The sequence below is a fragment of the Mustela nivalis genome, assembly GCF_964662115.1.
Source record: "Mustela nivalis genome assembly, chromosome: 6".
NCBI lineage: Eukaryota > Metazoa > Chordata > Mammalia > Carnivora > Mustelidae > Mustela > Mustela nivalis.
In genome coordinates this window covers 42,013,455-42,038,114 of record NC_139025.1, presented here as the reverse complement: position 1 = coordinate 42,038,114, position 24,660 = coordinate 42,013,455, and the positions used below count along the sequence as shown (strand labels likewise).

The window sequence follows — 24,660 nt, the reverse complement described above, 5'->3', positions numbered from 1 at the left end:
AGATGTAGATATTGGAAACTAGCAAGCATAATAAGAAGGAAAAGGCATTTTTTTAAGGAAAGGCTGATGAATTTAGTTTTATGTGTGAAATGCTTAGAGGACATCTAGGTAGGAATTCTAGGAGGAAATCTGAAATGGACTCAGGTTCAGGAAAAGAGGACCTAGATATACAGACTCATAGGAGATGATGAAGTCATAGGATTGAGTGAGCCTGCTCAGGGAAAGGCAGGTGAGAAGAGTCAGCTGAAACATCCGAAGTCTACAGCGGCGGTCAAGGACGTCAGAAATCCAGAACAGCTGGACGTTGGTAGAGTTCTTTTTGGGGATAGGGTGGTCAGGGCTGGGATCAGAGCAAGAGGAAAAAATTTTACTATTGCAGCTGCTAACAGTAAACAACCACAGAACCTGGTCACTAGTGGGGTGTAGGAAAACAAGGCCAACAGGTGCCAAAGACAGAAAACAAACAGAGGTAACTGGTCACCATCTGAGATGGAAGGTGAGGTACAGAGAGGCAAAGTAAACACAGTAGGGATTACCAAGTAAGATTGCTCCATGGAGGATGGAACTGTCAAAGCTGACCTACTGTGTCACTGCTCTGAGGCAGCAACTTGCACACTCTCTTTCACAAACAAGGAAACTGACCTACACCAATGAGATCTCGGAGCCAGTTCCTGGCAGGTTTAAGACTAGAATCAATCTCCAAGCCACTAGGGCTTGTTCTCTACACATCAACATACTGTCTCCTTATGCAAACACAAAAAGAAGGCTTATCCCAGAAATATCAATTATGGGATACAGTAAATCATATATTGATTTATCCTTTGACTTGACTTAATGGAAATAACATCTTACAGCATATCCCTCTCTCTCTCTGACTACCACCTCTTGTCTTCCAGCTACCTTCCGCTACCCTTTGATCCCACGGAGATTGTCAGCCACTGATCTGTTTACCAGCTTTAGGTGCTATGGTCAATCATTACAGCAATATCTCCCTTGCATGCACTCACTGCCCTCTGGCCCCTGCTATTTTATTATACCCACTGCATAATCTGCGGCTCTGGTTGAATCCTTCTCTTCACTGGCTCCATGTCTCATGGTATCCATAATACAACAGCCTCTTGACCGGTCTCACTTTATCCTTGTGGCCAGAAACTTGAAATGGGCCTGGTAAGGCTGCCAGACAACCTTCCACCACCTCCCCAGTCTGCTGGGTCTCCCTACTTAACTATTCACACCTTCTCTCTCCTCCAACCACTACCACCCACTCCCCCACCCTCACCCTCCACTGATTCCTTGCTTCCCCTTTGAAGAAAACTAAAGCAACCAAAGAGAACCTCAACTGACCCCCGCCATCTTGGTTACCCATTTTCCAAAACCTGAATGCACATCCTCTGCCCTACCTCCACGAAATGTCCTTTTTTTGTGTGTGCAATAGATTCCATACCTTCTCTTTCCAACATCATTAATTATTCTTTCTCTATTGAATCATTCTCAGGTGCATGCAAACATGTTATTTCTTCCATTAAAAAAAGCAAAACTTCTTTTCTTAAGAATTTATTTATTTATTTATTCGACAGAGAGACAGAGAGAGAGTGCGCGCAAGCACAAGCAGGCAGAGAAGCAGGCGGTGGGGGAGAGGGGGCCAGGAAGCAGGCTCCCTGCCAAGCAGAGAGCCCAAGGCGGGGCTCCATCCCAGGACTCTGAGATCGTGACCTGAGCCGAAGGCAGAGACCTAACCCACTGAGCCACCCAGGCGCCCCAAAAGCAAAATTTCTTAACCCTACTATCCCCATTTCCTCTGCTCCCCTTTGCGCACACACAAACACACACACACACACACACACACACACACAATCTGTGAAGAATTGTCTATACTCACATTTCCAAGTCCTCTTATACACGTTTGAGTACCTTTATCCTACCTTACCTGCTTTTGCCAAGGTTCTAGTCAAGGTCATCAAGGATCCCCAGTTGCCAGATTCAGTGGTCAGTTACTAGTCCTCATTTTACTTAACTTTTCAACAGCATGGGACTCAGCAAATCCCTTCCCCTTGAAACTCTTCACTGGTTCCCAGGGTATCACATGCTCCTGGTTTTCCTCCCTCCTCCCTGGGACCTCCTTCTTGGGCTCCCATAATGGTTTCTCTTCTCCCCAGCTTCTCCATGTCTGAGAGCCCCAGGGTTCAGTCCTTATTCCTCTTTTCTTCTCTACATAAATTCATTCTTTGGAGATTACATCAGTCTTGGGCTCAAAATACCACCCAAATGTTGAAAAATGTCTAATTTATATCTCCAACCAGATATTTCCTCTGAACTCCAGGCTTACCCTTCATCTCCAATTACATTTAACATTTCCAAGATATTAGCCTTACTCCTGGCCCCCTAAAGCCTCTCTTACCTTGAAGCCTCCCACAATTCAGCTGTTGGCAACTCAGTTGGTCAAACCAGAAAGGACAGGATCATTTTTTGTTTCTCTCTCTCGTTGATGCCATATCCAATCCATCAGGAACCCCACTTGGCTCTAATGTCAGATACCTCTAGAATCTAACCACCTCCTCCCACCTGAACTGTTACCATTCTGGTTCCAGGCACCAACCTCTCTCACCCAGGTTACAGCAATAACACACTGACTAGTCTCTTGCTTCCACTCTGACTGAACAAAACAGTCCAATGGATCCTTGTGAAAGGTAAGTATATCACATCACTCCCTTGTCAACACCCCACAAAGGCTCCCCAGCCAAAGGACTTACAATGGCCTAGAAGGCCCCACTTTGCCTGAGCCCTGCACCCACAGTGACCTCTTCTCCAACCACTCTCCCAGCTGTTCAACCCCCTTCAGCCATGCAGACCTCCATGCTTCTTCTCCAGCATGCCAGGCACTTTGCACCCCAAAGCCTTGCACCGGCTCTTCCCTCTGCCTGGAACATCATCGAAATATCCACATGTCTAACTTCTTCACAGACATCAAGGCTTTGCCCAGTTGTGACCTCCTCAGGGAAGCCTTAACTGACTTAAAAATTGCCACAATTTCTACTCAGCCCTCTCAGAATCTGTCATTCTTTTTACTCTGTTATGATATTTTTTAAAAGCCCCGATCACCTTGAAATATACATTACTTATTTGATTGTTTGCTCATTATTATTGCCTGTCTCCACCCACTGAAACTTCAGCTCTAAAAAGGAAAACATCTTTGTCTGTTTTGTTCATGGATGTATTCATGGCACTTGTTGAATGGATGAATCTATTTCCCCCACAAGGCTGTAAGTAACTCAAGGCTAGACAAATGCTTCAATCACTTCTGTACCTTGATTATTATCATGGTAATATCATACCCTGATAATATCATATATAAGTTTATATGTATACACATATATATACACATATATATGTGTATATATATATAAAATATACATACACACACACATTTTTTTTAGCAGCCTAATAGAATTTCTTCCGGACAAAGTACTCCTCTTCCTGATTGCCAGGGATGCCACACTACATGCTAACAGGAGGCAGACCATTGATGCATTTTCTCAGAAGTGAGTCCCCACCTACCACTTAAAAGGTAAACGGCACAGATATCCAGTGATCATCCTTCAAGCCTCATACATGACCAATCAGAAAATGGGAAAGTCACCTTGCCTTCACAAATTATACATTCCTCACCATAGCCTTTTCCTAAATATATCCCTCCAGACTTCCCCCAAGCTGTTGCTCACTCCTGGTAGCAACTAAATCAATTGACCATATTGTACTGGTTTGCTTCAGTGTGTTTGTTTACTAGTTAAAGCCTGCATTAAGGGCAGGATTGCTTCATGGTGCTCGGCTGCCTGGCTCTCTTCCAGCTCTCGCTTCTCCTAGTCTCTCATTGTGCAAAATGGCAATCTCTTTCCACCTCCGAAAGCACAAACATCCTGAAAGTTATTTGACTATCATGTAATTCTCTGTCCTTGTGAGATGCTGTCTTTGCTGAGCTCTGCTGCAGGAAGTTAGGTAAGTGCCCATCACAACTACATCTGGACCCCTCTTCAGCTTCCGTTACTGTCTCAGCCAAGGCTCTTCCCTCTTTTTGTCCTATTATTCTACTGCAAATGATACATGAGCAGTTATTGAATGAGTCTGAAAAGATAATATGAACACGATTTTACCTAAAATGTCACTTTTCCAGGATTCCATTTGGTTTCTTCTTTATTAACCAAAGTTCCATTGTTATAAAAATTACAATAATAAACTACTCTGAGTCTTGTAATTTCACAGACCTCTTCTCCATTCTTTAAGCAACCAAAGTCCCATCGTTCCTAATTAAAATATTTAAAGGTGAAATTCTAGTAATCTCCGCACAGAATACTAGTGCTTCCACGTAAGTTTCTAGGGTTAAAAAAGAAACCCTTTGCCAATAGGAGAAAAAAATGAAGTTTCTGAGTCTATAGTACAAAGACTTCAAACTGCATTCCACAGTGTGTTATTTTCTTTCCAGAAAATTCTAACACTATATAATTACTTTTGTATAGAAAATGAATAATGTAAGCTTCTAAAAACAGCTAGACAGAAACCATCCAAATCAGACAGGCCTTTCCTGAAACCAAATGAAATATTAAATGAGAAAATATCTCTAGGAGAACAAAGCTCTTGCATTATTATTAAATAGAAATGGAGCATAGTGGGGGAGAAAGTTACATGAAAAAAAAAAAAAAAAGTGTTTCCTCATCTACGTGTCAGGCAGGGCTCTGCTTCAGAGAAACCGTAACATTGATCGGACCCCAAAATGTCACAGAAAAATACCAATCAGAAATGCACCCAGGCTCTTGCAAGGTTTCCAGTTAGAAATAACAGCAAAAACATCAATTAAGCCCCATCTATTGCGACAGAAGTGCATCGATGTAGGAAAAGCGAAATCCCACCTGCATGGGAATTAAGCGGCAACTAGTCCCCCAATTCGGAGAAAAACGAGCTTCGCCCTGGTCGCTGGCTGAACTAATTCCAGCAAAGGTAGCCAGTGGGTTTGTGTGTTGGGGGAGGGGGCAGAGTAGAGCGCGCCTCACCGCCCTCCCCCCAAAACTGCTCCAGAAATGTGAAAGGATCCGCACCGCAAGACCTGGCTTAGCCGGGAGAAAGCCTGTGCGGAGCTCAGAAGCCTCCTCCGGCTCAGAGGTAGCCGCGACGTGCGGCGGGCAGCGCGGGCAGCGCGGGCAGCGCGGGCAGCGCGGGCAGCGCGGGCAGCGCGGGCAGCGCGGGCAGCGCGGGCAGCGCGGGCGCGTGGCCCTGTCGCGCCTCCCCCTTCCACTCACCCCACCCCCAGTCGTGGGCGCGGGTCTCGGAGACCCGAGCAGATTCTCCCTCTGCCCCGGGTGGAGGACCCCACAAAGACATTTTAGCAGGAGTAATTCCCGCGCTGGCAGCGTCTCGAAAGCCCGAGTGAAACCAGCCAAGCCGGCCTGCGCCGGGACCCCCGTCTGGCTCGGCCGCCCACACCCCCGAGCCCACCCAGCCTGCGTGCCCCGCGCCCGGCCCGCAGCCCAGCAACCCAGCTGGGGCTGAGAGAGGGGGTAGTGCAGCATCTAGGGCTGACTTTCCGCTAAGGAAACAGCCATGGCAGCCTCCCCCGGTCGTAGAGAAGCCAGAGGTGAGCCGGCCGACGGCTGTCACGAGCGCTCACCGGGTCCCCCCCTCCCTGCGCTTCCGACCCCGAGGTTGCGCCTGTTAACAAACTCCTGGGCGTAGACCGCCCCGGGCCCCCGTTCCTCTTGTGGTGCAGCCCGGAGGACCGCGGACATACTTTTCGCCCCAGCGGCCCCACTGCCGGGAAGGTAGCGTTAGCGGCACAGGCAGGGCTGCAGGTGTCCGGACGGCGCGCCCTCCCGCATCCCACCGGCTCCGGCGCCCGGAGGAAGGCAGCCCCGCGGCGTCTTACTTTTCTGGCTGGAGTAACCCGGATAATAGCCATAGTAGCCGGTGATCCGCAGGATCCGGTCCTCGATGGTAGCCACCCCGTTGGGGGCCGCCTTGACATCCATAGAGAGCGCGGGGCGGCGGCCCCGGGCGCCGCGGGGCGGCGAGCGCAGCGCGGGGCCCGGGAGCTGGTGCAGGTGCTGCCGCCGCCGCCGCCGGTGCTGATGTTGCAGCTCGTGCTCCCGCGCCCGGGCTCTGACTCCACCGCCCGGCGCGGCACCGGCTCCGCATCACAGCGGTGGCGGCGGCGGCGGCGGCGGCGGAGCGGCCCCCACTCCGGTCGGCCTCTCCGTCAGCCTGGCAGCTCTCCCGCCCGCCGCCCGGCGCACTGCTGCCCGAACAGCGCCCCCTCACCCCGACGCCCACCGCGGCCGGGGCGGGTGTGGGCGCCCCACCTGGCCGCAGACTCTCCTCGTTAACCCTTCTGCGCCCCTTCCCCGAAGACTGGACATCCCCTCAACCCCACCTGCCAGAAGGGATGCTCTGTCCGGGGGCGTGGGAGGAGACGAGAAGGTGAGAGATGGTGGCAGGGGCTCGGGGAGGAGGGGTGGAGATGGAAGAGACCCAAGCGGAAGCGACTGTTGATGTGAGAGGTGCACACTGTCGCTCGGGGAGATGACACCTGGGGGGCGCCGCGGGGTCTCGGTCCACGCTTGCCGTCTACACCACCTGGGGTCAGCAGACGTGCAAGCGTTCCCCAGAGTTCATCAGTTCTCGAAATTTGCCTAGACGACAGGGAGTCTTTTTTTTTTAAGAAATGGGCGGGGGGTGGGGGGGGAATGAGACCTCAGCAGGTGGTACGTGAAGTAATTACGCAGGTATGGCAGACACGAAGTCTTTAACAACGAAGCCCTCGAGTCTGAAGGTCCGCGTCTGACAGTCCGTATCCGGACCCTCAGCCCGCAGCGAAAACATCAAAGGCTTGGGAGACTCAGCTGCGACTCAGTTTGTTTGTTTTACCCATTTCAAATGCCCTTAGGAGTAATGATTTTCTCCTTTATTGCCAAAAAAAAGGGGGGGGGGAGCCCTTCACAGTGTAAATATTTGGACGGGTGAAAGTTTTGGCCCCAGTCTAGAGACTTTCCACCTGGGTCTAGAACGTCCTTGAAGCTCTGTCAGAGCGAACACCCTCCCCTCAGGTGTGCCTCTTCGGTTTGGGCGAGATACCCACCGGATTAAGATCAGGGAACAGAGGGGATGATTCTTCTATTCGTAGAGTGAAATTTATTTTTCAAAATTTCATCTCAGAAACGAAAGGGTGTGGGGGAATGGAGGTCGGGGGTGAGTTCATCAGCTTAGAGCTTATGCTCCCCTTCCACCCAGACCCAGCTGAAGACGTCCCTGCCAGATTTCACATTTCTAAAACTTAGGTGGGGTGGGGGGTGGGGCAGGGAGAACAAATTGACTTCAGAGACCCGTCAGAAACCTCCAAAGAACCTATCCCACAGCCTTCTGCCTTCAAGCATTTTCCACATTGTATGTGTGTCCTTAAGAGGGAAGAAATGTTGCAAACTTTTTAAAAGATGAATGAGATTGAAGCATATGAAAATGCAGTATTAAATTCCACAATGCGCTAAGAGTTTTCATCCAGACACAAAGCCTAGCACAGAATCCTGAGATTGGAGTGGCTCCGAAAGGATTGTGGCTGGGAGGAAGGTTCATAAAGAAACCAATTTCCTCCCACACCTGCTTTCTGGGTGAGGAAAGATGGAAGGATGGAGGGAACTAAAAGGTCAAAATGAACTTAAAGGAAAAAGCGAGTCTGGTGCAGTGTGAGGAGCCGAACATTTAAAGCAAAAACAGAAGAATTATGCCTTTACACTCTGCTGCTGACCCCCACCCCAGAAAGTGATCTTCAGTACACTTTTGTTACTTTTATTATTTTTCTTTTTATTTCTGTGGCAAACCTTATGCAAAATGCATGCATTGTACATAGTAAAATGGGTTGATCCCATTACTTGGAGACATCGCTTTGTTTAAAGTTTCTATTACCTCATACGTGTTTAGTAACATAATCCATAGCATATTAATATATAAATGATTTAATGAGAAAGAAATTAAGAAACTACTCAAGCAAAAACCTTCTAATGTAATAGGAATATGAATATGCACAGACTTTAAGACCAAGTGGTTTTGTCCTATTAATGCTTATAACTTATTTTACCATAATGTACTTAAGTTCTAAATTACACTCATTGTGTAAGTTGGTCCCTTTTCCCTAGTTTTGCTTTGTTTTCAGAATTTTCATAGTAGTGGTTAGAAATGTACTTGCTGAATCTCATCATTCATACAAACAACAAATTCAGCATAAATTTAAATAAGGTAAATATTATACCCACAAGAGTCTGTTTCCTAAAAGAAATTATTTTTAAAATCTCAGACTGACCTGGAAATTAATTTTTAAAATATTAAATAAAATATTAATTTTTAAAATACAAATGCCTCTAATCATCTGTAATAGGGCAACTAAAACAGCAAATGCAAGGACATGCCACCATCTTGGACATTTTTTTTAATGGAACTTAAATTTTATAATTATAAATTGATCAACAATGAAAAGTAAATTTCTTTAATGATAAGCACACTTTGTTGCACATAATAACAATTTTTTGACCTTTCAAATGTTACTTTGTGATCATCAAAAATTTACAGAAATTATTTTGAGGGGAAGAGAATTTTTAAAAACATTTTTATATGTTTGCCTGCTCAGCCTACCAGTTTTCATAAACCCCAATACAAAAATTCAAATTTACAAAATGTGAAGTATCAGTGTGCCTCAAATCTATTCTGAAAAAAATAAGGAAAGGTACAACTAAACAAATGAAGACCAAAGGTAATTGTTTGATGCAAAAAAATGGTTCCTCATAGTAGCCAGTTTACATCGCCAATTTCCCTATTAAACTAAATAATAAATCAACTTTCTGGGTAAATCATAACTCAATTTAGAAAAATTTGGTCTGTGTGCGGGAATACTTTTACTGCATTAGCACAAGGCATCTGCCTGTGATTCCAAGTGAATTTTAATATCTGGGCCATATTTATTTTGATCCTCTGACCAAGTCAGATTAGGTATTTATACTAATTGAGTATACAAAACTTCACCATTTGTGTTGTAAAAGAAAAAAATTCCATATCATTTATAAAATAATTTATGTGATAGTCACTTATAACTTTGGGTCTAATGCTAAAATAAGTATACCAAGAAATAACATTAAAAACTAAGTATGATCATTGAGCATAAATTCTATTCAAAGATGTATTCTGTCATTAAAAAAATCATTTTAAAATACCACAACAGCCTTTATACTTTGGAAGAGTTAGTAAAATAAAATGCATGGAATCTAGTCTTCTTTACTATGATTACCAGCTGGAGGCCAGAAAATCTGGGTTTTAGTCCTCTTCCATGACAGGAACAAGTCACTTCATCTTTTTGACCACCTCTTTGGACTTACCAATAAAGAGTGCTGAAAGAAGGGAATCTATTGTAATGTACGCACCTCCTTGAGCCAAGAGTAACTTAGCTGTTTGGAGAGCCAAGAATGTTTCAGTCTTAATACCCAAGGGCCAACGTTGCCTTGTATAATCATCAGCACTATTTACAGATATGACCCCAGGTAGTTTGCACAGTGTTTGTGTTTAAAAGCATCTGGCATCTAGCCAACCAGGTGATAAGCACTAGCATCTGGAAAGAAAAAAAAAATATGTAGTCTTCGTATTCCATTTTCTAAAAGCTGTTTTGAGCATTTAACCATCAAGTCATCAGCTGCCACATTTGGACAGATGATCCGGCCTTTCTATTCCAGTGTTGGGCAATGTTAGGCATTGCTATTTGACTCTTCAGCCAATGGCAGGACTGAAAGTGGTTGGCGGCCCAGCACTCAGTATCTGTCTAAGAAATCAGGGCAGTCTACTCTTCATTGACCTCTGGTACCAGGCTCCAACACAGGACTATTTTTGAGGCTCGATTCCTTGGAAATGCATTGAAATCCTTTGGAGATAGTCTGAAGTAGTTTCAACAAATACAGTCAAATTTTAGAATTTATCTATGACGTGTGTGTGTGTTTCTGTCTGTCTCTCTTTCCCTCCATCCTTTCCCCTCCCCTCCCTCCCCACCTCCTTTTCCTCACCGCTTCCCTCAGCCATATAAGCAGGTGGTTTAGAGCATGGACTTTGAATCTAGACTGCCAGGGGTCAAATCTGGTCTCACCATTTTCTAGCTGTGTGACCTTGAGTGTGTCTCTTAAACTCTATGACTCAATTTTCTCATCTGCAAAAATAAGAATAGGGTGCCGTTTAAAAGAAAACAACAGGCCCAAAATGGTGTCACTTAAGCTAAGTCATCAAATCTGGGCTTAATACCTAATCTAACTGCAGTTTCAACTTCCCCCAGAAATGTAGTCTTAACTTTTCTTCAATCAGGAATTTTCTGATCAACACCAAAGAGGATTCTGGGACATGGGTCCCCTCCATCCCTGAAAGGAACATGAGGTAATCCACCTAATGGGACTTCCTGCCCCTCCCCCTAAGGGAAAGTGACCTAGCCTGAAACAATCCTTTCTCTTCCTTTACTAAGAACTTCTTGCCTCACTCTTCTTCCTAGAAAAACCTTCCCATTTTGTACAACTCTTGGGACCTCCCTTCTACATCCTAGATGCTCCTTAATAAAACCAGTTAGATCTTTAAATTTCATTCGGTTGAATTTTGTTTTTTAATCATATCTACCTCATGGAATTATTGTGAAGATTTAAATGATTTTATATTCATAAAGACTTTATAACAGTGGCTGGCATAAAAATATATCATAAATGGCATTATTATTTTGTTTTGTGGACATGCAGAACACTCTGAGGGTCAGTTTTCTCATCTGTAAAATGGGCTCCAACACTCTACTTAATAGTGTTGCTGTGATGGTTAAGTGAGATAACATATGAAAATACCTTACTAAGAGGGCTCCTGGGGGGCTCAGTCGGTTAAGCTTCCAACTCTTGACTTCAGCTCAGGTCATGATCTCAGGGTCAAGGGTCTGAGCCCTGAGTCCAGCTCCCCACTGGGTGTGGAATGTGCTTAAGATTCTCTCCTTCTCCCTCTGCCTCTCCCCACTCATACTTTCTCTAAATAAAGAGAGAGGGAGGAGAAGGAAGGGGAATGGAATAGAGGGGAAAGATGGGAAGGGAGAGGAGAGAAAAAGAGGGAAAGGAAGGAAGAGAGAAGAGAAAGAAAAGAAAGAAGAGAAAAAGAGAGAAAGAAAGTCTTAAATTTTTTTTTTTTACCCAGGCTTGGTATATAGTAGTTGTACAATAAATATCAATGTCCTTCTTTCAACCCTACCTGCCCTGTCCATTATCTATTACTAAAGTTAATTCATTTGAACATTTCATTCACATTTTTAGGGGTTTCTGTATCAATTGCTGTCAGGAGTCTCCTTGAACCCCTTCAACCATGACACCAATCACTGGAGGCAGATCTGGGCATCACATCGGCAGACCAATGGAATAGGTGAACTGCAGAATTTAAGTGCTTTGCAGAAAAAGTAGATGCTCTGGGGCAGCAGTTCTTCCTGTTCTGTGAGAAGGCAGGAGAACCCAGAGAATATATGCTTCAGGCTGATACAGGCACAAAGGTAGCTGGTCCCAGGAATGGGAGGGACTCTGGTCCTCGTGCCCCAGGGAAGTGGAATGGCCTCAGAGACATTATTACAGGGTGGTGCTCTGAGGGAGGCTAGGCCATTAGGCGTGGGCTTCCCAGGCTCAGTAGAGATTCTGATGCTTCAAGCTTAGACCAAAGGCAGCAGAGCTGCCAGCCCCAGAGACATGGAATGTAGGCTTGGCTAGCGTACATCTCAGCAGAGACTAGAGGACTGAAGACCAGCGTGTCTCCCTGATGCTTGAGCTTAGCCAAAGATCTCTCCTGACTGCTTAAGCCTGCAGGAGGGGAGCCCCAAGAACAGGGAGACTGCATTTTCCACTTTTCTTATTGGCTAATAAAGATTTACTTAACCCTTTTAAACAGTTGTGTTGATGGTTATATGTTTAAACCTGCTACATATTCCCTTTTCAAATAAGACTTTAATTTCAACATCGAAAAATCCCAGGCATGCCACAGCCTCAAACCTACCACATATCACTTATCTCACAAGGCTTTCTGTAACATTATCTGCTAAAAATGTCAGACCTGCTGTGGTAGTCTTGGTACTATTCTCCAAGTATCCCTGGGCCTCCTTTATTTTAGGCATCCCACAGAATTGTATTTTCTGCCCAGAAAGTACATCCCCCAGAATTGTACTTTCTGCCCCCTTGTGGTTGTATGGTGGGAAGTGTGGGGTCTGTGACTGATTGTAGTGAGGGAAAAGGACAGTGATCCTATCCTGGCCAGAGCGAGCTAGAACAAATCGCTCAGATTTCTCTCTTCCCTCTGGCATGAGGACCATAAACATTCAAGATGACCGTGACCCATAAAATTTACTGAAAATTAAATTCTGGTTACTGAAATCATTAAAATCAAAGCAAGTCTGAATTCCTTCTCAAAACACCATGTTTAATTTTCATATCTTTTCTTTATCCTTTATTTTCCAAGGGCATATTGTGCATGTTTAAGTGTATGTTCACCGGTTTCTGAAACAATTATCACTAAGCAATTGTGAGGACGAAAGAGTTGGAAAGAAACGGTAAGCATGGTATGGGAAATCAGAGAACAGAGCACTTAAAACTCATTAGAATGTATCAACAAGGCAAAAAGAGTCTAGAATACCTATATATTCACTATATCCACATCTTGAGTAACTATCGCCAAAAGCAATCTCAGGAGTGGGTTTGCCTTTAGCTTCAAGAACTATTTGTTTGCAAGAAAATTTGTTCATGAGGTTTTATTTCATCCCTATCCCTATCTCAGCAATACACCAGGATGATGCAGACGGTCAGTACTAAAGTGGACTTTTGCCTTTTTAAAATTTTTCTGGCTACCTAGCTGTCAGAGGAGGCTCCTCGCTTATCAGAAAGAGTACAAGAGAAAAGCGAGAAGGTTGTAGCAAATACCCTTCATGCTTCAGTTCAATGCTCTTGCTTCCCCTTTGCAGTGGCCAGCTTGTTTGCGGGCTCCCATCACCTTCACACGGACACAGCCCGGCAGCTCCCCACCTCCTGCCAATGCCCAGAGTCTCTTGCCTCCTGCCCCCCGGCTTCCCTGTTGATGCTGAGACAGAAGAGTGCATCCACCTGGATCGAACCCACATGCAGCCTGCAAGTGCATGGGACACATGCAACGCGGGACAGACGTGTGATAGCGGGAGCTGGGAGCCAGGTGACCAGTTCTCCGTTCTGTTCCATAGGGGCTGCACTGAGAGGCTGGCGCTCCCACAGCCTTGTGTCCACATGGTAGAGCAGTCGTCAGGTCAGTCATTCTTGATGCCAAAGGATGGTCAGCTCAGTAACATGGTTATGTACCTTAGGAAAAATATTAAAAATTAGAAGTATTTCCTCAGGGGTGCCTGGTGGCTCAGTGGGTTAAGCCTCTGCCTTCAGCTCAGGTCATGATCTCAGGGTCCTGGGATTGAGCCCCACATCAGGCTCTCTGCTCAATGGAGAGCCTGCTTCTCCCTCTCTCTCTGCCTGCCTCTCTGTCTACTTGTGATCTCTGTCAAATAAATAAATAACATCTTAAAAAAAACAATAAAAGTATTTTCTCAGGATGCCTTTGTGGCTCAGTTGGTTGAGTGTCTGCTTTCAGCTCAGGTCATAGTGCCAGGGTCCCAGGATCAGCCCCTGTGTTGGGCTCCTTCCTCAGCAAGGAGTTTGCTTCTCCCTCTGCCTGCTGCTCCCTCTGCTTGTACTCTCTCTCTCTGACAAATAATTTTTTTAGAAACCATATTTTCTCATTTTCCAAACTTTCTGATAGATGGCTTTCCTGCTCTTAAAATGGTTACACACACACACACACACACACACACACACACACAACCAACCCTAAAACCTGCTCTAGCTCTATTCAGCAGTGTTTGCTGGGTTTTTACATGCACTGTGCTGGAGAGTGCCACTTGCCTCCACGTTAATCTCAGCAATCACAATTATCTCCTTTCTGGTAAATGTGATGACATCTGACTAAAGGTTTCTTCTTCTGGCTCTTCATGTTCTTATAAATAATAAAACAAGGCTCCATGACAACGAGTACATGAAAAGTTCTGTAATATCTCAAAGCAATCTTAAACTCTTCAGATTCTTAAGGTAACAAAGTACTGTAGGCACACAGTTATCTGGGCTTAAGTGATGAGTAACAATCTCTTGGCTCCATGGAGTCAGACCATCTGTGCTTGGATGGGACTTAAAAATGCTGCTCCACCTGAGCAGTGCTGCTCCTCCTTCAGCGGTTTCCAAAGATGTTTCTCCTCTGGGAAGCCTGCTCTAAGCACCACCCTTCCTGGATGGCCCAGGTATCTGCCCCTCCAGATCTTTTCCCACACCATGCGGTCTTTCCCACACTATATACTTCAGTTCCTCAGAGGCAAGGATGCCATTTTGTTCATCACGGTATGGCCAGAGCTTCTCAGAGAGCCTGGCACACACCAGACAATCAAAACATGTTCAGGACGGAAAAATCATTGTAGTCAAGAAAATCTTTCATTAGGACCACTTTCTGGAAGAAAGTGCATCAGGGAAGTTTGGCTTATTTCAAGACCAGAAATGGAACAACTTGCCTAAAGCAAAGTTTATGAATGAGGAAACTAAAGCTGGAGAGCCTAAGCCAATGGTCCAAAGGCCTCCTGGTGAGTTGGCGACAGCCCTCCTTCTCAATGCATCATCTTTCCTTGACAGGGCACAATGCCACCTTCTCCAGTATGGCTTTATGACAACGCACACCCTCCCCTTACCCTTCCAATCGGATCATGCCCTCGTCTTCTTCTTCCTTCTGTCGTCCCCTAGTTAAACCCTGGACTGAGCAGACAGAGGGACACCCCTCAAGGGCTATTAAATGAAACTGAAACCTAACAGGCCTATTTTCCAGAGTCTTCTGTGAATTATATTTCTGGTATGCTCAGTACCTGGTTACTTATGCAATTTGCCATCCAGTCAAATTTAGAATATTACCACTCATTTTTAGGGTCCTGGGGATGGGGTTAGATAAATGGTCTTTAGATATGAATAGAATTATATATTATTAGGGGGTTGATATTTTTAAAATTCACTGCCATAAATAACATAGGTTTGTTTTGACAAATCTTTTGGGAATCATAATTAATTAGGAGGTTTGAATCTCCTTTATGTATAATCTACTACAATGTCCAGAAGACTTGTTTACTTGTTCCTTCATTGATTTGAGTTAATAAAAAAAATCATCAGCTGGGGGGCCTGTATGGCTCAGTGAGTTAAAACTTCTGCCTTCGGCTCAGGGTCCTGGGATCGAGCCCCACATCAGGCTCTCTGCTCAGCAGGGAGCCTGCTTCCTCCTCTCTCTCTCTCTGACTGCCTCTCTGCCTACTTGTGATCTCTGTCTGTCAAATAAATAAATAAAATCTTAAAAAAAAATCATCAGCTGAGCATACGGAAGGTGCTGAGCGCGTGTTACTCTTCTTTCTTGCTCTTTAATACCTTTCCTTCCTTCTACTCTGGCTCTACCATCCTCTAGCACATGTGTGCCACTGCAGTAATGTCAAAATTGCCTTCCTACTGTTCAGCTTTTACAGCCCACCAAACAACCCAAACCTTAATGGCTTAAAATAACAACCACTTATTACTTCTCACCACCCATTGGTAAGCTTGGTGCTTCTACCAATCTGTCCAGGCTTCTCTGATCTCAGCTGGGCTCACTTATGCACCTGTGGTCAGCAGGTGGATCAGCTGTGGACTGAACAGCCTAGGATGACCTCTGCACATGACTAGTGGATGGGGAGACAGGCATGAGTGGGCCACAAGGCTCATCGTGCAAAAGGCTAATCCAGGTTTGCTCAACATAGCAGTAAAGTCCCAAGAGCAAGAGTCAGGTTTGCAAGGTCTCTTGAGGCCCAGACTCAGAATTTGGCACAATATTGCTTCTGCCATATTCTGTGATCTAAAGCATGTTATATGGCTCACCCTGATTCAGGAGCTGGAGAAACTGATTTCTGCCTCTGTATGGGCTTGCTGGAAAAAAAAAAAAAAAATCATGGCCATTTTTGGACTCTACTGCATCCGCCAATGTAAATCAATGCCAGTGTTGCAAAGCATATTGATCAGAGACTTGATGAGAATGTCCTTCCTGCAAAATGTGTCCTTTAATAGAATTCCTTGATTCCAGATCAGATCAGCAAAGCAATCGTCTACTCATCGTTAACAAAGCAACGTGGGGTTGACTTCGTTAAGCAGAATCTGGCATTAAAGTTTATCTGCAATGATAAGACTTTGTCTGAATAGGAACAGCAGCCTCTTGCATGGCATGTAACGCCAAACCTTCAGGCTTAAAAATGGGGAACCAGAAGTCCGACACCCACACAGGCTGGGTCTGCATAACAGTGGTACAATCAGACACTGAAAACAAAGAAATACAGGGAGTTTGACTCAGCAGGGCTGTTCCTACAACCAAGGCAAAAAGTGGGGACCCAAAAAGTTAAGGCATTCACTGTACTTACCCCCTGTAGAGGCATTTATCCCACTATACAGCAAAGATCGGATTAACTGCCTCCCCCACTAGATTCCTGGTTTCTTTGGGACACGAATAAATCTTTTAAATCCATATTTCTGTATGTAATACAGAGCCTGACTGTTGAAGGAAAGGAGAGAGAGAGTTATTTCTGTGACTCAGAAAAAGACTAACCCAATATAACCACATTTATATTTTTAAATGAATCTTTGCAAATACTCAGAAATTCTCCCATATGAAAAATTATAGAAGTACTGGTGAAGATAAGTGACTCCTTACAAAAACAAAAAATTCTACTATTCAGCTTAAATCAGAAGGAAGAAGTTGGTGATGTTCAAATTATAATCCAGAGGAAAGAGGATGGAGAAATGCATGTTTTTGCTTTATAAGTCAAGAGAAACCCTTAGACTTTCAAAAACTTGAATCTGAATTTTCAATTCACAATTAAACACTTAAAAGCATAAAGGCAGCGGCACCTGGGGGCCTCAGTCGGTTGAGTTTCTAACTCTCGTTCTCAGTTCAGGTCTTGATTTCAGGGTCATGAGTTCGAGCCTCAAGCTGGACTCCAAGTTGGGCATGTAGCCTCCTTTAAAAAAAAAAAAAAAGTTTATATATAATATTAACTTTCTTTTTTAAAAAAATTATTTATTTATTAGAGAGAGAGAGAGAGCATGCGTGCACACAGCAGGGTTGGGGGATGGCTGGGGAGATAATCTCTAGCAAACTCTCCAAATGAGCAAGGACTCTCAGGTCGGGCTTGACCTCAGGACCCAGAGATCATGGCCTGAGCTAAAATCAAGAGATAGATGCTTAACCGACTGAGCCACCAGGCGGTCCAGCAATATTAACTTTCTAACTGTTCCATGGCACAAAGCTGTAAGAAGTTTTCTTCACGTTGTTATAATTATTTATAGCCAGTCTCATTCTAAAAACGAATTGAAGTGGCTTGTAGAGATACTACATTTGGAGATTTAAAACAATAATAACGAGCAAGGAAGGAACTGGGAAGAAAGTAAAATTAAAAATAGAAGCTAGAAATTGAAGCCAGAATGAGGTCAATAAAATGCCACCAGCGCTAATACATTTTGTTAGAAGCAGCAGTAATTTGGCTTAGAGCTTCCTAGACACCAACCCAAGAGAAACTTGTGGTCCCTAAAACTACTTCTCGTGGACAGAGCTCAAGACAAAGTCGGGAGAAGCGGAAATCATCACTGGTGTGCACCCTGAGAGTAAGATCTCCAGGATAGTCGTAAAAAGGACCCCATGTAATGCTGTAAACAAGAGCGTGAAGAACATCCACGGGAAGATACAAGGACACACAGCCCGACGACGGCACAGTGTGAGATCACTATGGAGGAAAATCCCATTGACAAGACCTTCAAACACTGCTCCCTCTTAGAATGCTCAGCTAACTCCAAACCAAGGGCTAGACGCGCACAGGTTCTGTGTCCTCCAAGGACGTCTCTGTAAATCCCAAACCTCTCAAATGAGAAACTGGTTAATATCACCAAACCCCATAGACAGTAGTTCCCACTTGGGTTGCCTCTCCTTTTTCAATGCCATTTTCAATGCCATTGCCCAAGGTCAGGTGGCCCGCCTTCCAGCCGGATTACCCCACAGCCTTCCAACTGGTCTGCCTTACTCTGATCCATTCTCCAAACCACGGCCAGGCTGCTTTCCCTAAAACAGGGTGCTGTTTTCAAACACTTCAAAGGCTCCAACGGGACCCCGCATGAATGCCACAGCCTTCATCACGGAATACAGACTTCGGCCTCCACAACTCCTGCCTCAACTCTCTGACTGTTCCCTTCATTCCAGCTCTTTGACGTTGCTGAAAAAGTCATGCTCTCTCGCGCGTCTGGATCTGTGTTGTTCCCTCTGTCTGGAAAGCTCTTGCCTTTGGCAATGCTCTGGTCCTTGCCTTTGTCTGGCGCTTCTCCTCCATGTCTCAAGCTAGAGAGGGTGCACCTTCCAGAAAGCTGTCTCTACCTGTGTAGCTCACCCACTGGACCGGAACCTCCCCAAGGCAGCTCCTGGCTCTGTCTTTGCTCACCCTCGTATCCCCAATGCCTAGCGCAGTGCCAGGTGCAGATTAGCTGTTTCAGGGATGTTTGAGAGTTAGTTGATTGGTTAATTAATATTGATTATCACACGCAAGTCCTTGGAGCCGATTACTCTATGTTCCTACTTAGAGGAAGACCCATTTACCTTCTTTAATAAGCAACAGGTTTAGGAGCACCTGGGTGGCTCAGTCAGTTAAAGCATCTGCCTTCAGCTCAGGTCATGATCTCAGGATTCTGGGAATGAGCCCCGTGTGGAGCCCTGCACCCAACAGGAAGTCTGCTTCTCCCTCTGTGCTCTCTCAGGTAAATAAATAAAATCTTTAAAAAAAAAAAGGCAACAAATTTAAAGATATTTTTGAGGCTATGTAATGAAGAATAACAGCACATGTGCCTACATTAAGAAACCTACCATCTCTGCCATCTCCATCCAGGCAAGGCCAAAGTTTTCTTCAGAAAACAAGTCATAATCCATTCCTAAACAAGGATATATGGGTAACTGAGGGCCCAGTATCTTGGTCCTTTCTAACGTTATCATTAACTTCAGTGTGAGAAAAACGTTCAAGTGCTGTTGCCAACTCTTATATTCCAAAAAGTTTTACAAGATATTTGACATTGCACTTTTCAAGAAAGTATGCATTTGAGGATCTTACCTCATCCTGCAACAGTAAAAAACAAAACAAAACAAAAACCAGGAGACTTAGATCCTATCTTAACTTTGCCCCTAACTCTGAGATCACAGGGGTCATGACCTGGCTCATTCCTTGCCTGGAGCTAGACAGCTCAAGCCTCCACTCTGTGCCTGGCTCTGCCCAGGGTCCAAACAATGGAGCCTAATCCCTGGGTGCCTAACCCCTCACCCCGCTGGAGCTGCCAATGGAGCCAATGGAGCAAGGTGCAGGCTCCCTTCTCTTACTTCCACATCAGCGTGAAGATGTCAGCTTCCATCTGTTTTATTGAGCTTTTGCGTAATACTTCATTTGAACAAAATACACTACAGCTAATAAGAAATATGAAAACTTGCAGATTAAATGATGTTTAAGTCTCTTTTCTTCTCAATTATCTACTGCGCCCCAGAGGTATTAATTTAGTCTGGATATATCACCGTATCTGGTTTGAAATGGACACAAAGAAACCATGCTATTCTCTGGGAAGACTGAAGATAGGACCTGAAGGAAGCTTTGGAGATCATCTGGTGTGTTCGACGTTTTGCAAACAAGGCCTCTAAGGTCCAGAGTTTCCGTGACGCATCCAGTGGCGCATTGCCGTGTGAAGGAAGAGCTCGGACCCAAATCCTCCCAGGCCTCAGGGCAGAGCTTCAGGAGGTGGACGGTCCTCAGCACCTTCTGGAATGGTGGGGAGGCTGCAGAAGAGGTAAGTGAGGAGAGTCCCTCTCCTCTGACCCCCACTGCTAACTGCTACGATCCAAGCCTCCCCATCTCTCGACCAGATGAATGTGATCCATACCCATCAGCCTTCCTTTGGATATTTCCAAAACACATCAGACCATCCCTTTCTTCCTCTCCAAACTTGGATTTTCCTGAGATTTTCCTTCACCCTTACACTTTAGCAAACCAACCAGACACATCTGGGTGTTTCTCACATTGAGACCTGGCGCCCCTTTTGCTGGAAGGCTCACACGTGCCCTTCTCACTCCCAGAAGCACCTTGGAACAACTAGACTTGAGATAGTGAGGAGTTGTTGAGATCATCTGGAAGTATGCATGACCAAACCCAGTTAAGGCCTCTCTATATAGACTTCTAAGATTTGACAGGCGCGTGTGGCGATCCACTCCTCCTGCCCTCAAGGAGACCAGTCTCTTTAGTAAACTCCCTTGCTTTTAAACTGGTGCAGTTTGCCACTTTCTCTGGTCTCTCCCTTCCCTCCGGGTATGGGAGCAGTCTCAGATTACAGGGAGCTCCTTCAGAGGTTTGAACCAATACCTCTTTTTTATTTATAAGCTCTGATTAATTTCAAAATTGAAAATCACAAATACAAGGAGAAAGGAAACTTCAACTAACAAGACAGGTGGTAGAGTTCATCACAGTAGTGGGTGAAAGTAATTTCCAAATTATAACCACAGGTTCCTTTACTATTGAAGCTGCTTTGTAAATATCCTAAATTCAGCAGCCCTGATAACACTCCCTTGGCATTTTGATAATATTGACAAATGCTGAATCCTTTGATATTAAAGCACTGATAGTAATTCTTCTAGGCACTTCTTATTTTCAGGGACCCAATTAAATGAAGCTAAAGGTAATTGGAGCATCTGTTCTTCCTCAACAGATTTGTGGCTTTTAATCTTATAGGAAATCACCTTTAACCGTAGCCCTAAATCAGCCAGTAGAGTATGTTTAGTGATGGGATTAAACATTTAAAAATGTAATCCCACTCCCTCTGGTGGTGTAGTCTGCAAACATCCACTGGGTTCACAATGTGGTTAAAATGTTCAGAACAGCTTGGGAGCACTTTTCTCTCCTGTATCCTTTTCATCTGAATGATGCTGGCACTAAACCACGTTTTCAAGGGATTTAGTGCTATGTTTTGTTAGAACGCGTGACAAAGAAACAGCCACTCTTTTCATACTCCCTAACATTTTACATACATCATAGTTATGGATACAGAGAAAACTTCTCTGAAACAGATCGAAGCATCTTTTATTTACCTTTGCAAGTAGAAATGCAGTTCTTCAGGTTTTAAAACTTTACACAGAGATAGTTCTGTTGTTATGAGTAGTATAAAACAAAAAATAATTACTGTGCCCTATGCCACTGACTCCCCAGGTCCATGGAAACAATTATTAAATGATCGATCAAGTTACAGCAAAACACAGGAGGAGTAAACTTCCATGTTGGAAAACTGTCCTCCCTCGAGGCTTTGGTAGACATCAAAATAAGTAGGAATACCAAAGTTTCCAAAAAATACAACTGCGCATGACAACATAATGTTCTCAAAAAGAGCTCATTAAGGGCACCTGGGTGGTTCAGAGGATTAAGCCTCTGCCTTTGGCTCACCTCAGGGTCCTGGGATCAAGCCCTGCATCGGGCTCTCTGCTCAGCAAGGAACCTGCTTCCTCCTCTCTCTCTGCCTGCCTCTCTTACTCCTTGTGATCTCTGTCTGCCAAATAAATAAATAAAATCTTAAAAAAAAAAAAAAAAAAGAACTCATTAGATACGCACATTGCTTTCTATTACTCTGCAACATTTCTTTTCCATCAGAAGATATTTCATTTCTGCAGTACATACAGGCACAATGACCTAACCAGAGAACAAAAGGGTCCCCTGCTCCCAAACACAGCTTACAATCCTTTTCAGTTTGTATGAAGGTCAGTATTGCGCGGTAAATCACAGCTTCTGGACCCAGCCTGCCTACCTCAGTTCATCACTAGCTGTTCCACCGGAAGCCAGTTAGCTGAGCCGCAGCATACGTTTGTAATGCAGGTCATGAGAGCCATTCTGAGGTGTAAGTGAGTTCTCATAGGCTTCACACAGTGCTGGCACAGAACAGATGCTGTACAAGTGTTCGCTAGTATTGTTGGAGTTTGACCGAATAACAGAATCATACACCTGTACCCATCAGCTAAGGATGTCTTCCAGTTGTTTAAATAAAACATTTTGTTCAAGCCTTAGCATCCTTTGACATGTTCTTCCCTTTTCCCTACACTTGTAACCCGGTAACCACTAGCCACATGCGGACCGATTTAAATGCAGATGAATTCAAAATAAATGAAATGTACAAGTCAGTTCATCAGCTGCACTGGCTACATTAAAAGCCATCAATAGGGGCACCTGGGTGGCTCAGTGGGTTAGAGCCTCTGTCTTCAGCTCGTCATGGTCCCAGGGTCTTGGGATCAAGCCCCGCATCAGGCTCTCTGCTCAGTGGGGAGCCTGCTTCCCCCTCTCTCTCTGCCTGCCTCTCTGCCTCTCTCTGCCAAATAAATAAATAAAATCTTTAAAAAAAAAAAAAAAAGCCATCAATAGCCACATAGGGTTAGTGGCTCCTGGGTTGGGCAGAACTGACAGAGGACCCTCCCATCACCTCAGAAAGTTCTTCTGCACCGAGCTGATCTGGGCTCCTCTCCCACTGTTTATCCCCTTCTGCTACTCAGCCTTCATTTGCTGCCTAAACATCACTTCCTCAATTAATCCCTGCCTGAGTCCAAGGTCCCTTTATATCCTCCCCTAGCATTCTGAATTTTTCCTTCAGAATACTCCTTAGAGTTATAAATATTTTCAATGAATTATTTTCCCACTAGGCTGTCAGGAGTTTGAAAAAAAGGGATTATGTGGGCACATAGTAGCACCCAAGTTGCTGACTAAGGAACTATGAAAGGAAATGTATAAAACTCCTTAGTATTTGAATAGCTAACATCTGCTTACTGGGTGCCAAGCAGTATTCTGAAGACTTTACCTGCTTTAATTCATTTAATTCTAACAACTCTGTGAGGTAGTGGCTTGTATTAGTCACGTACTACTACATAACAAAATACCACAAACACAGTGGCTTAAAACAACACGCATTTCTGACTTCACAGTTTCTGTGGCCTCCACATAGCCCAGCCCTCGTCCTCTGCTCAGGGTCCCACAGGCTGCCATCCAGAGGTGCCTGGGCTGGGTTCTCACTGAGAGGCTCAATTTGGACAGGCTGTTTCCAAATTTACCCAAGGTGTGGGCAGAATTTATTTCCAGAATTGGCTAGAGTAGGTAACATTCCCAATAAGGCCTATCTCTTACTTGAGCTTAAGTCAAAATTTTCAAAAGTCAACTTCATCATGTAACTCAGAGTCACAAGCTAAGTTTATCCCTGGAAACTTCTTCCAGATGGCAGGCAGGACATAGGAAGAAAGAGAAAATTAATGTATTTTTCCACCCTTCTCCTGCCCCCCCCCCCAAACAGGTAAAGAGTCCCGGCAGATAACTTGACTCTTATCATATTAAGGGGGAAAAAATGTAATTCTAAAGTTCCCACTGGCTCTTCGTACAGCTCAAGGTAAAGCCTGTGCAGAAGGCCTTGTCGGTGAGCAAAGCTCCTTCTCAAGCTTTTGGTCACACAAAAGCAGCTCAAGGAACTGGTTTGGGTGAAGAAGGGAGCTATGAAAAGCTAAATCACTAGGTATAATAAAGGAAGAGTTTATCGGGTGTTACAAGGTCATGTCGGAAGTATGGAAAAGGAAAGAGGAGTCCCAACAAGGTGGGGGAGCCAAAAAAAAAAAAATGTTGTGACAAATGGACAAAACACTTAAGAATAATCTTATTCTTAAGTAGTTCCCTGGTTTTCCATTTTAAAGGTTACCCTGTTCCATGCTGTGCTCCGCTTGCCCTGTTACCCAAAACACATGGCTAAGAGTCTGTACACATAGCAGCAGCCTTGGGTTCGGGATTCTGCGTCTTCAGGGACGAAGCAGGAAAGGAAATGATCATTTCCCGGTTGACCAGCACTGCCGAGCAGGTTTATGTGGAAGCAGGCCCACAGCCTTGTCATTCTGAGCAGAAACCAGGGCAGCACTGAGAAAGATGGTTAAGGGCCAGGTAGCAAGCCAGTGGAGCTGAGCGGCCCTTTCAGGAAGCACAACAGACGAAGGTGACCCTTGAAGGGAGGGAGGGAGGCTGTTGGGCTACATTCATACTCTCTGGGCCAAGGATGTTTTCCCTGCACCTGAAATGGTAGCGTCCTGCCAGGCCCATTGTCCTACAGGGGATTCGGACTGTTCTCTGCAGCGGGCCCACCGAACCCGGTCAGCAAAATGCTATTACATCACCCTGGGAATTGTGCCATCTGCTAAAACTGAAAGCTGAACAACCGAACCCCTCACTGTCCTCTGAAATGGGCAGCCTCGCTGGGAGCGACAAATGTGCCTTTCACGGGTGTCACTTTGAAGGACGAGCATCCCCTCATCTCTGAGAGGAGTTGACACGGGGAACAGCAAGCCCCAAGCTCAGGTCCCTTTACTCTCTTGCTGGCTGAGGGAACCTCTGCTTGCAGAGCCCCAGCAACAAAATCCATCCACAAAGTGTCAGAGCCAACGGAAAGACGGGCAGAGCTAGTG

The 24,660-nt window shown here is 44.9% G+C and overlaps 2 protein-coding genes across 5 annotated transcripts in view; both read right to left on the bottom strand.

The window, feature by feature from the left end:
- SLC35F4 (solute carrier family 35 member F4) overlaps positions 1-6,483 on the bottom strand; it is a 223,285-nt gene extending 216,802 nt beyond the window's left edge. The window contains exon 1 of one of the 2 annotated variants that reach the window (XM_082735088.1): positions 6,416-6,483. Coding sequence is in view for 1 of the 2 variants with exons in the window: in XM_082735086.1 (XP_082591212.1) it covers positions 5,912-6,014 (103 nt within the window). In the remaining variant the exon portion in view is untranslated. Of the gene's footprint in view, positions 1-5,911; positions 6,389-6,415 lie in introns of those variants that run through there. The other variant, XM_082735086.1, reaches the window with a different exon arrangement.
- TIMM9 (translocase of inner mitochondrial membrane 9) overlaps positions 1-24,660 on the bottom strand; it is a 906,959-nt gene that overhangs the window by 419,595 nt on the left and 462,704 nt on the right. The window lies entirely within an intron of this gene.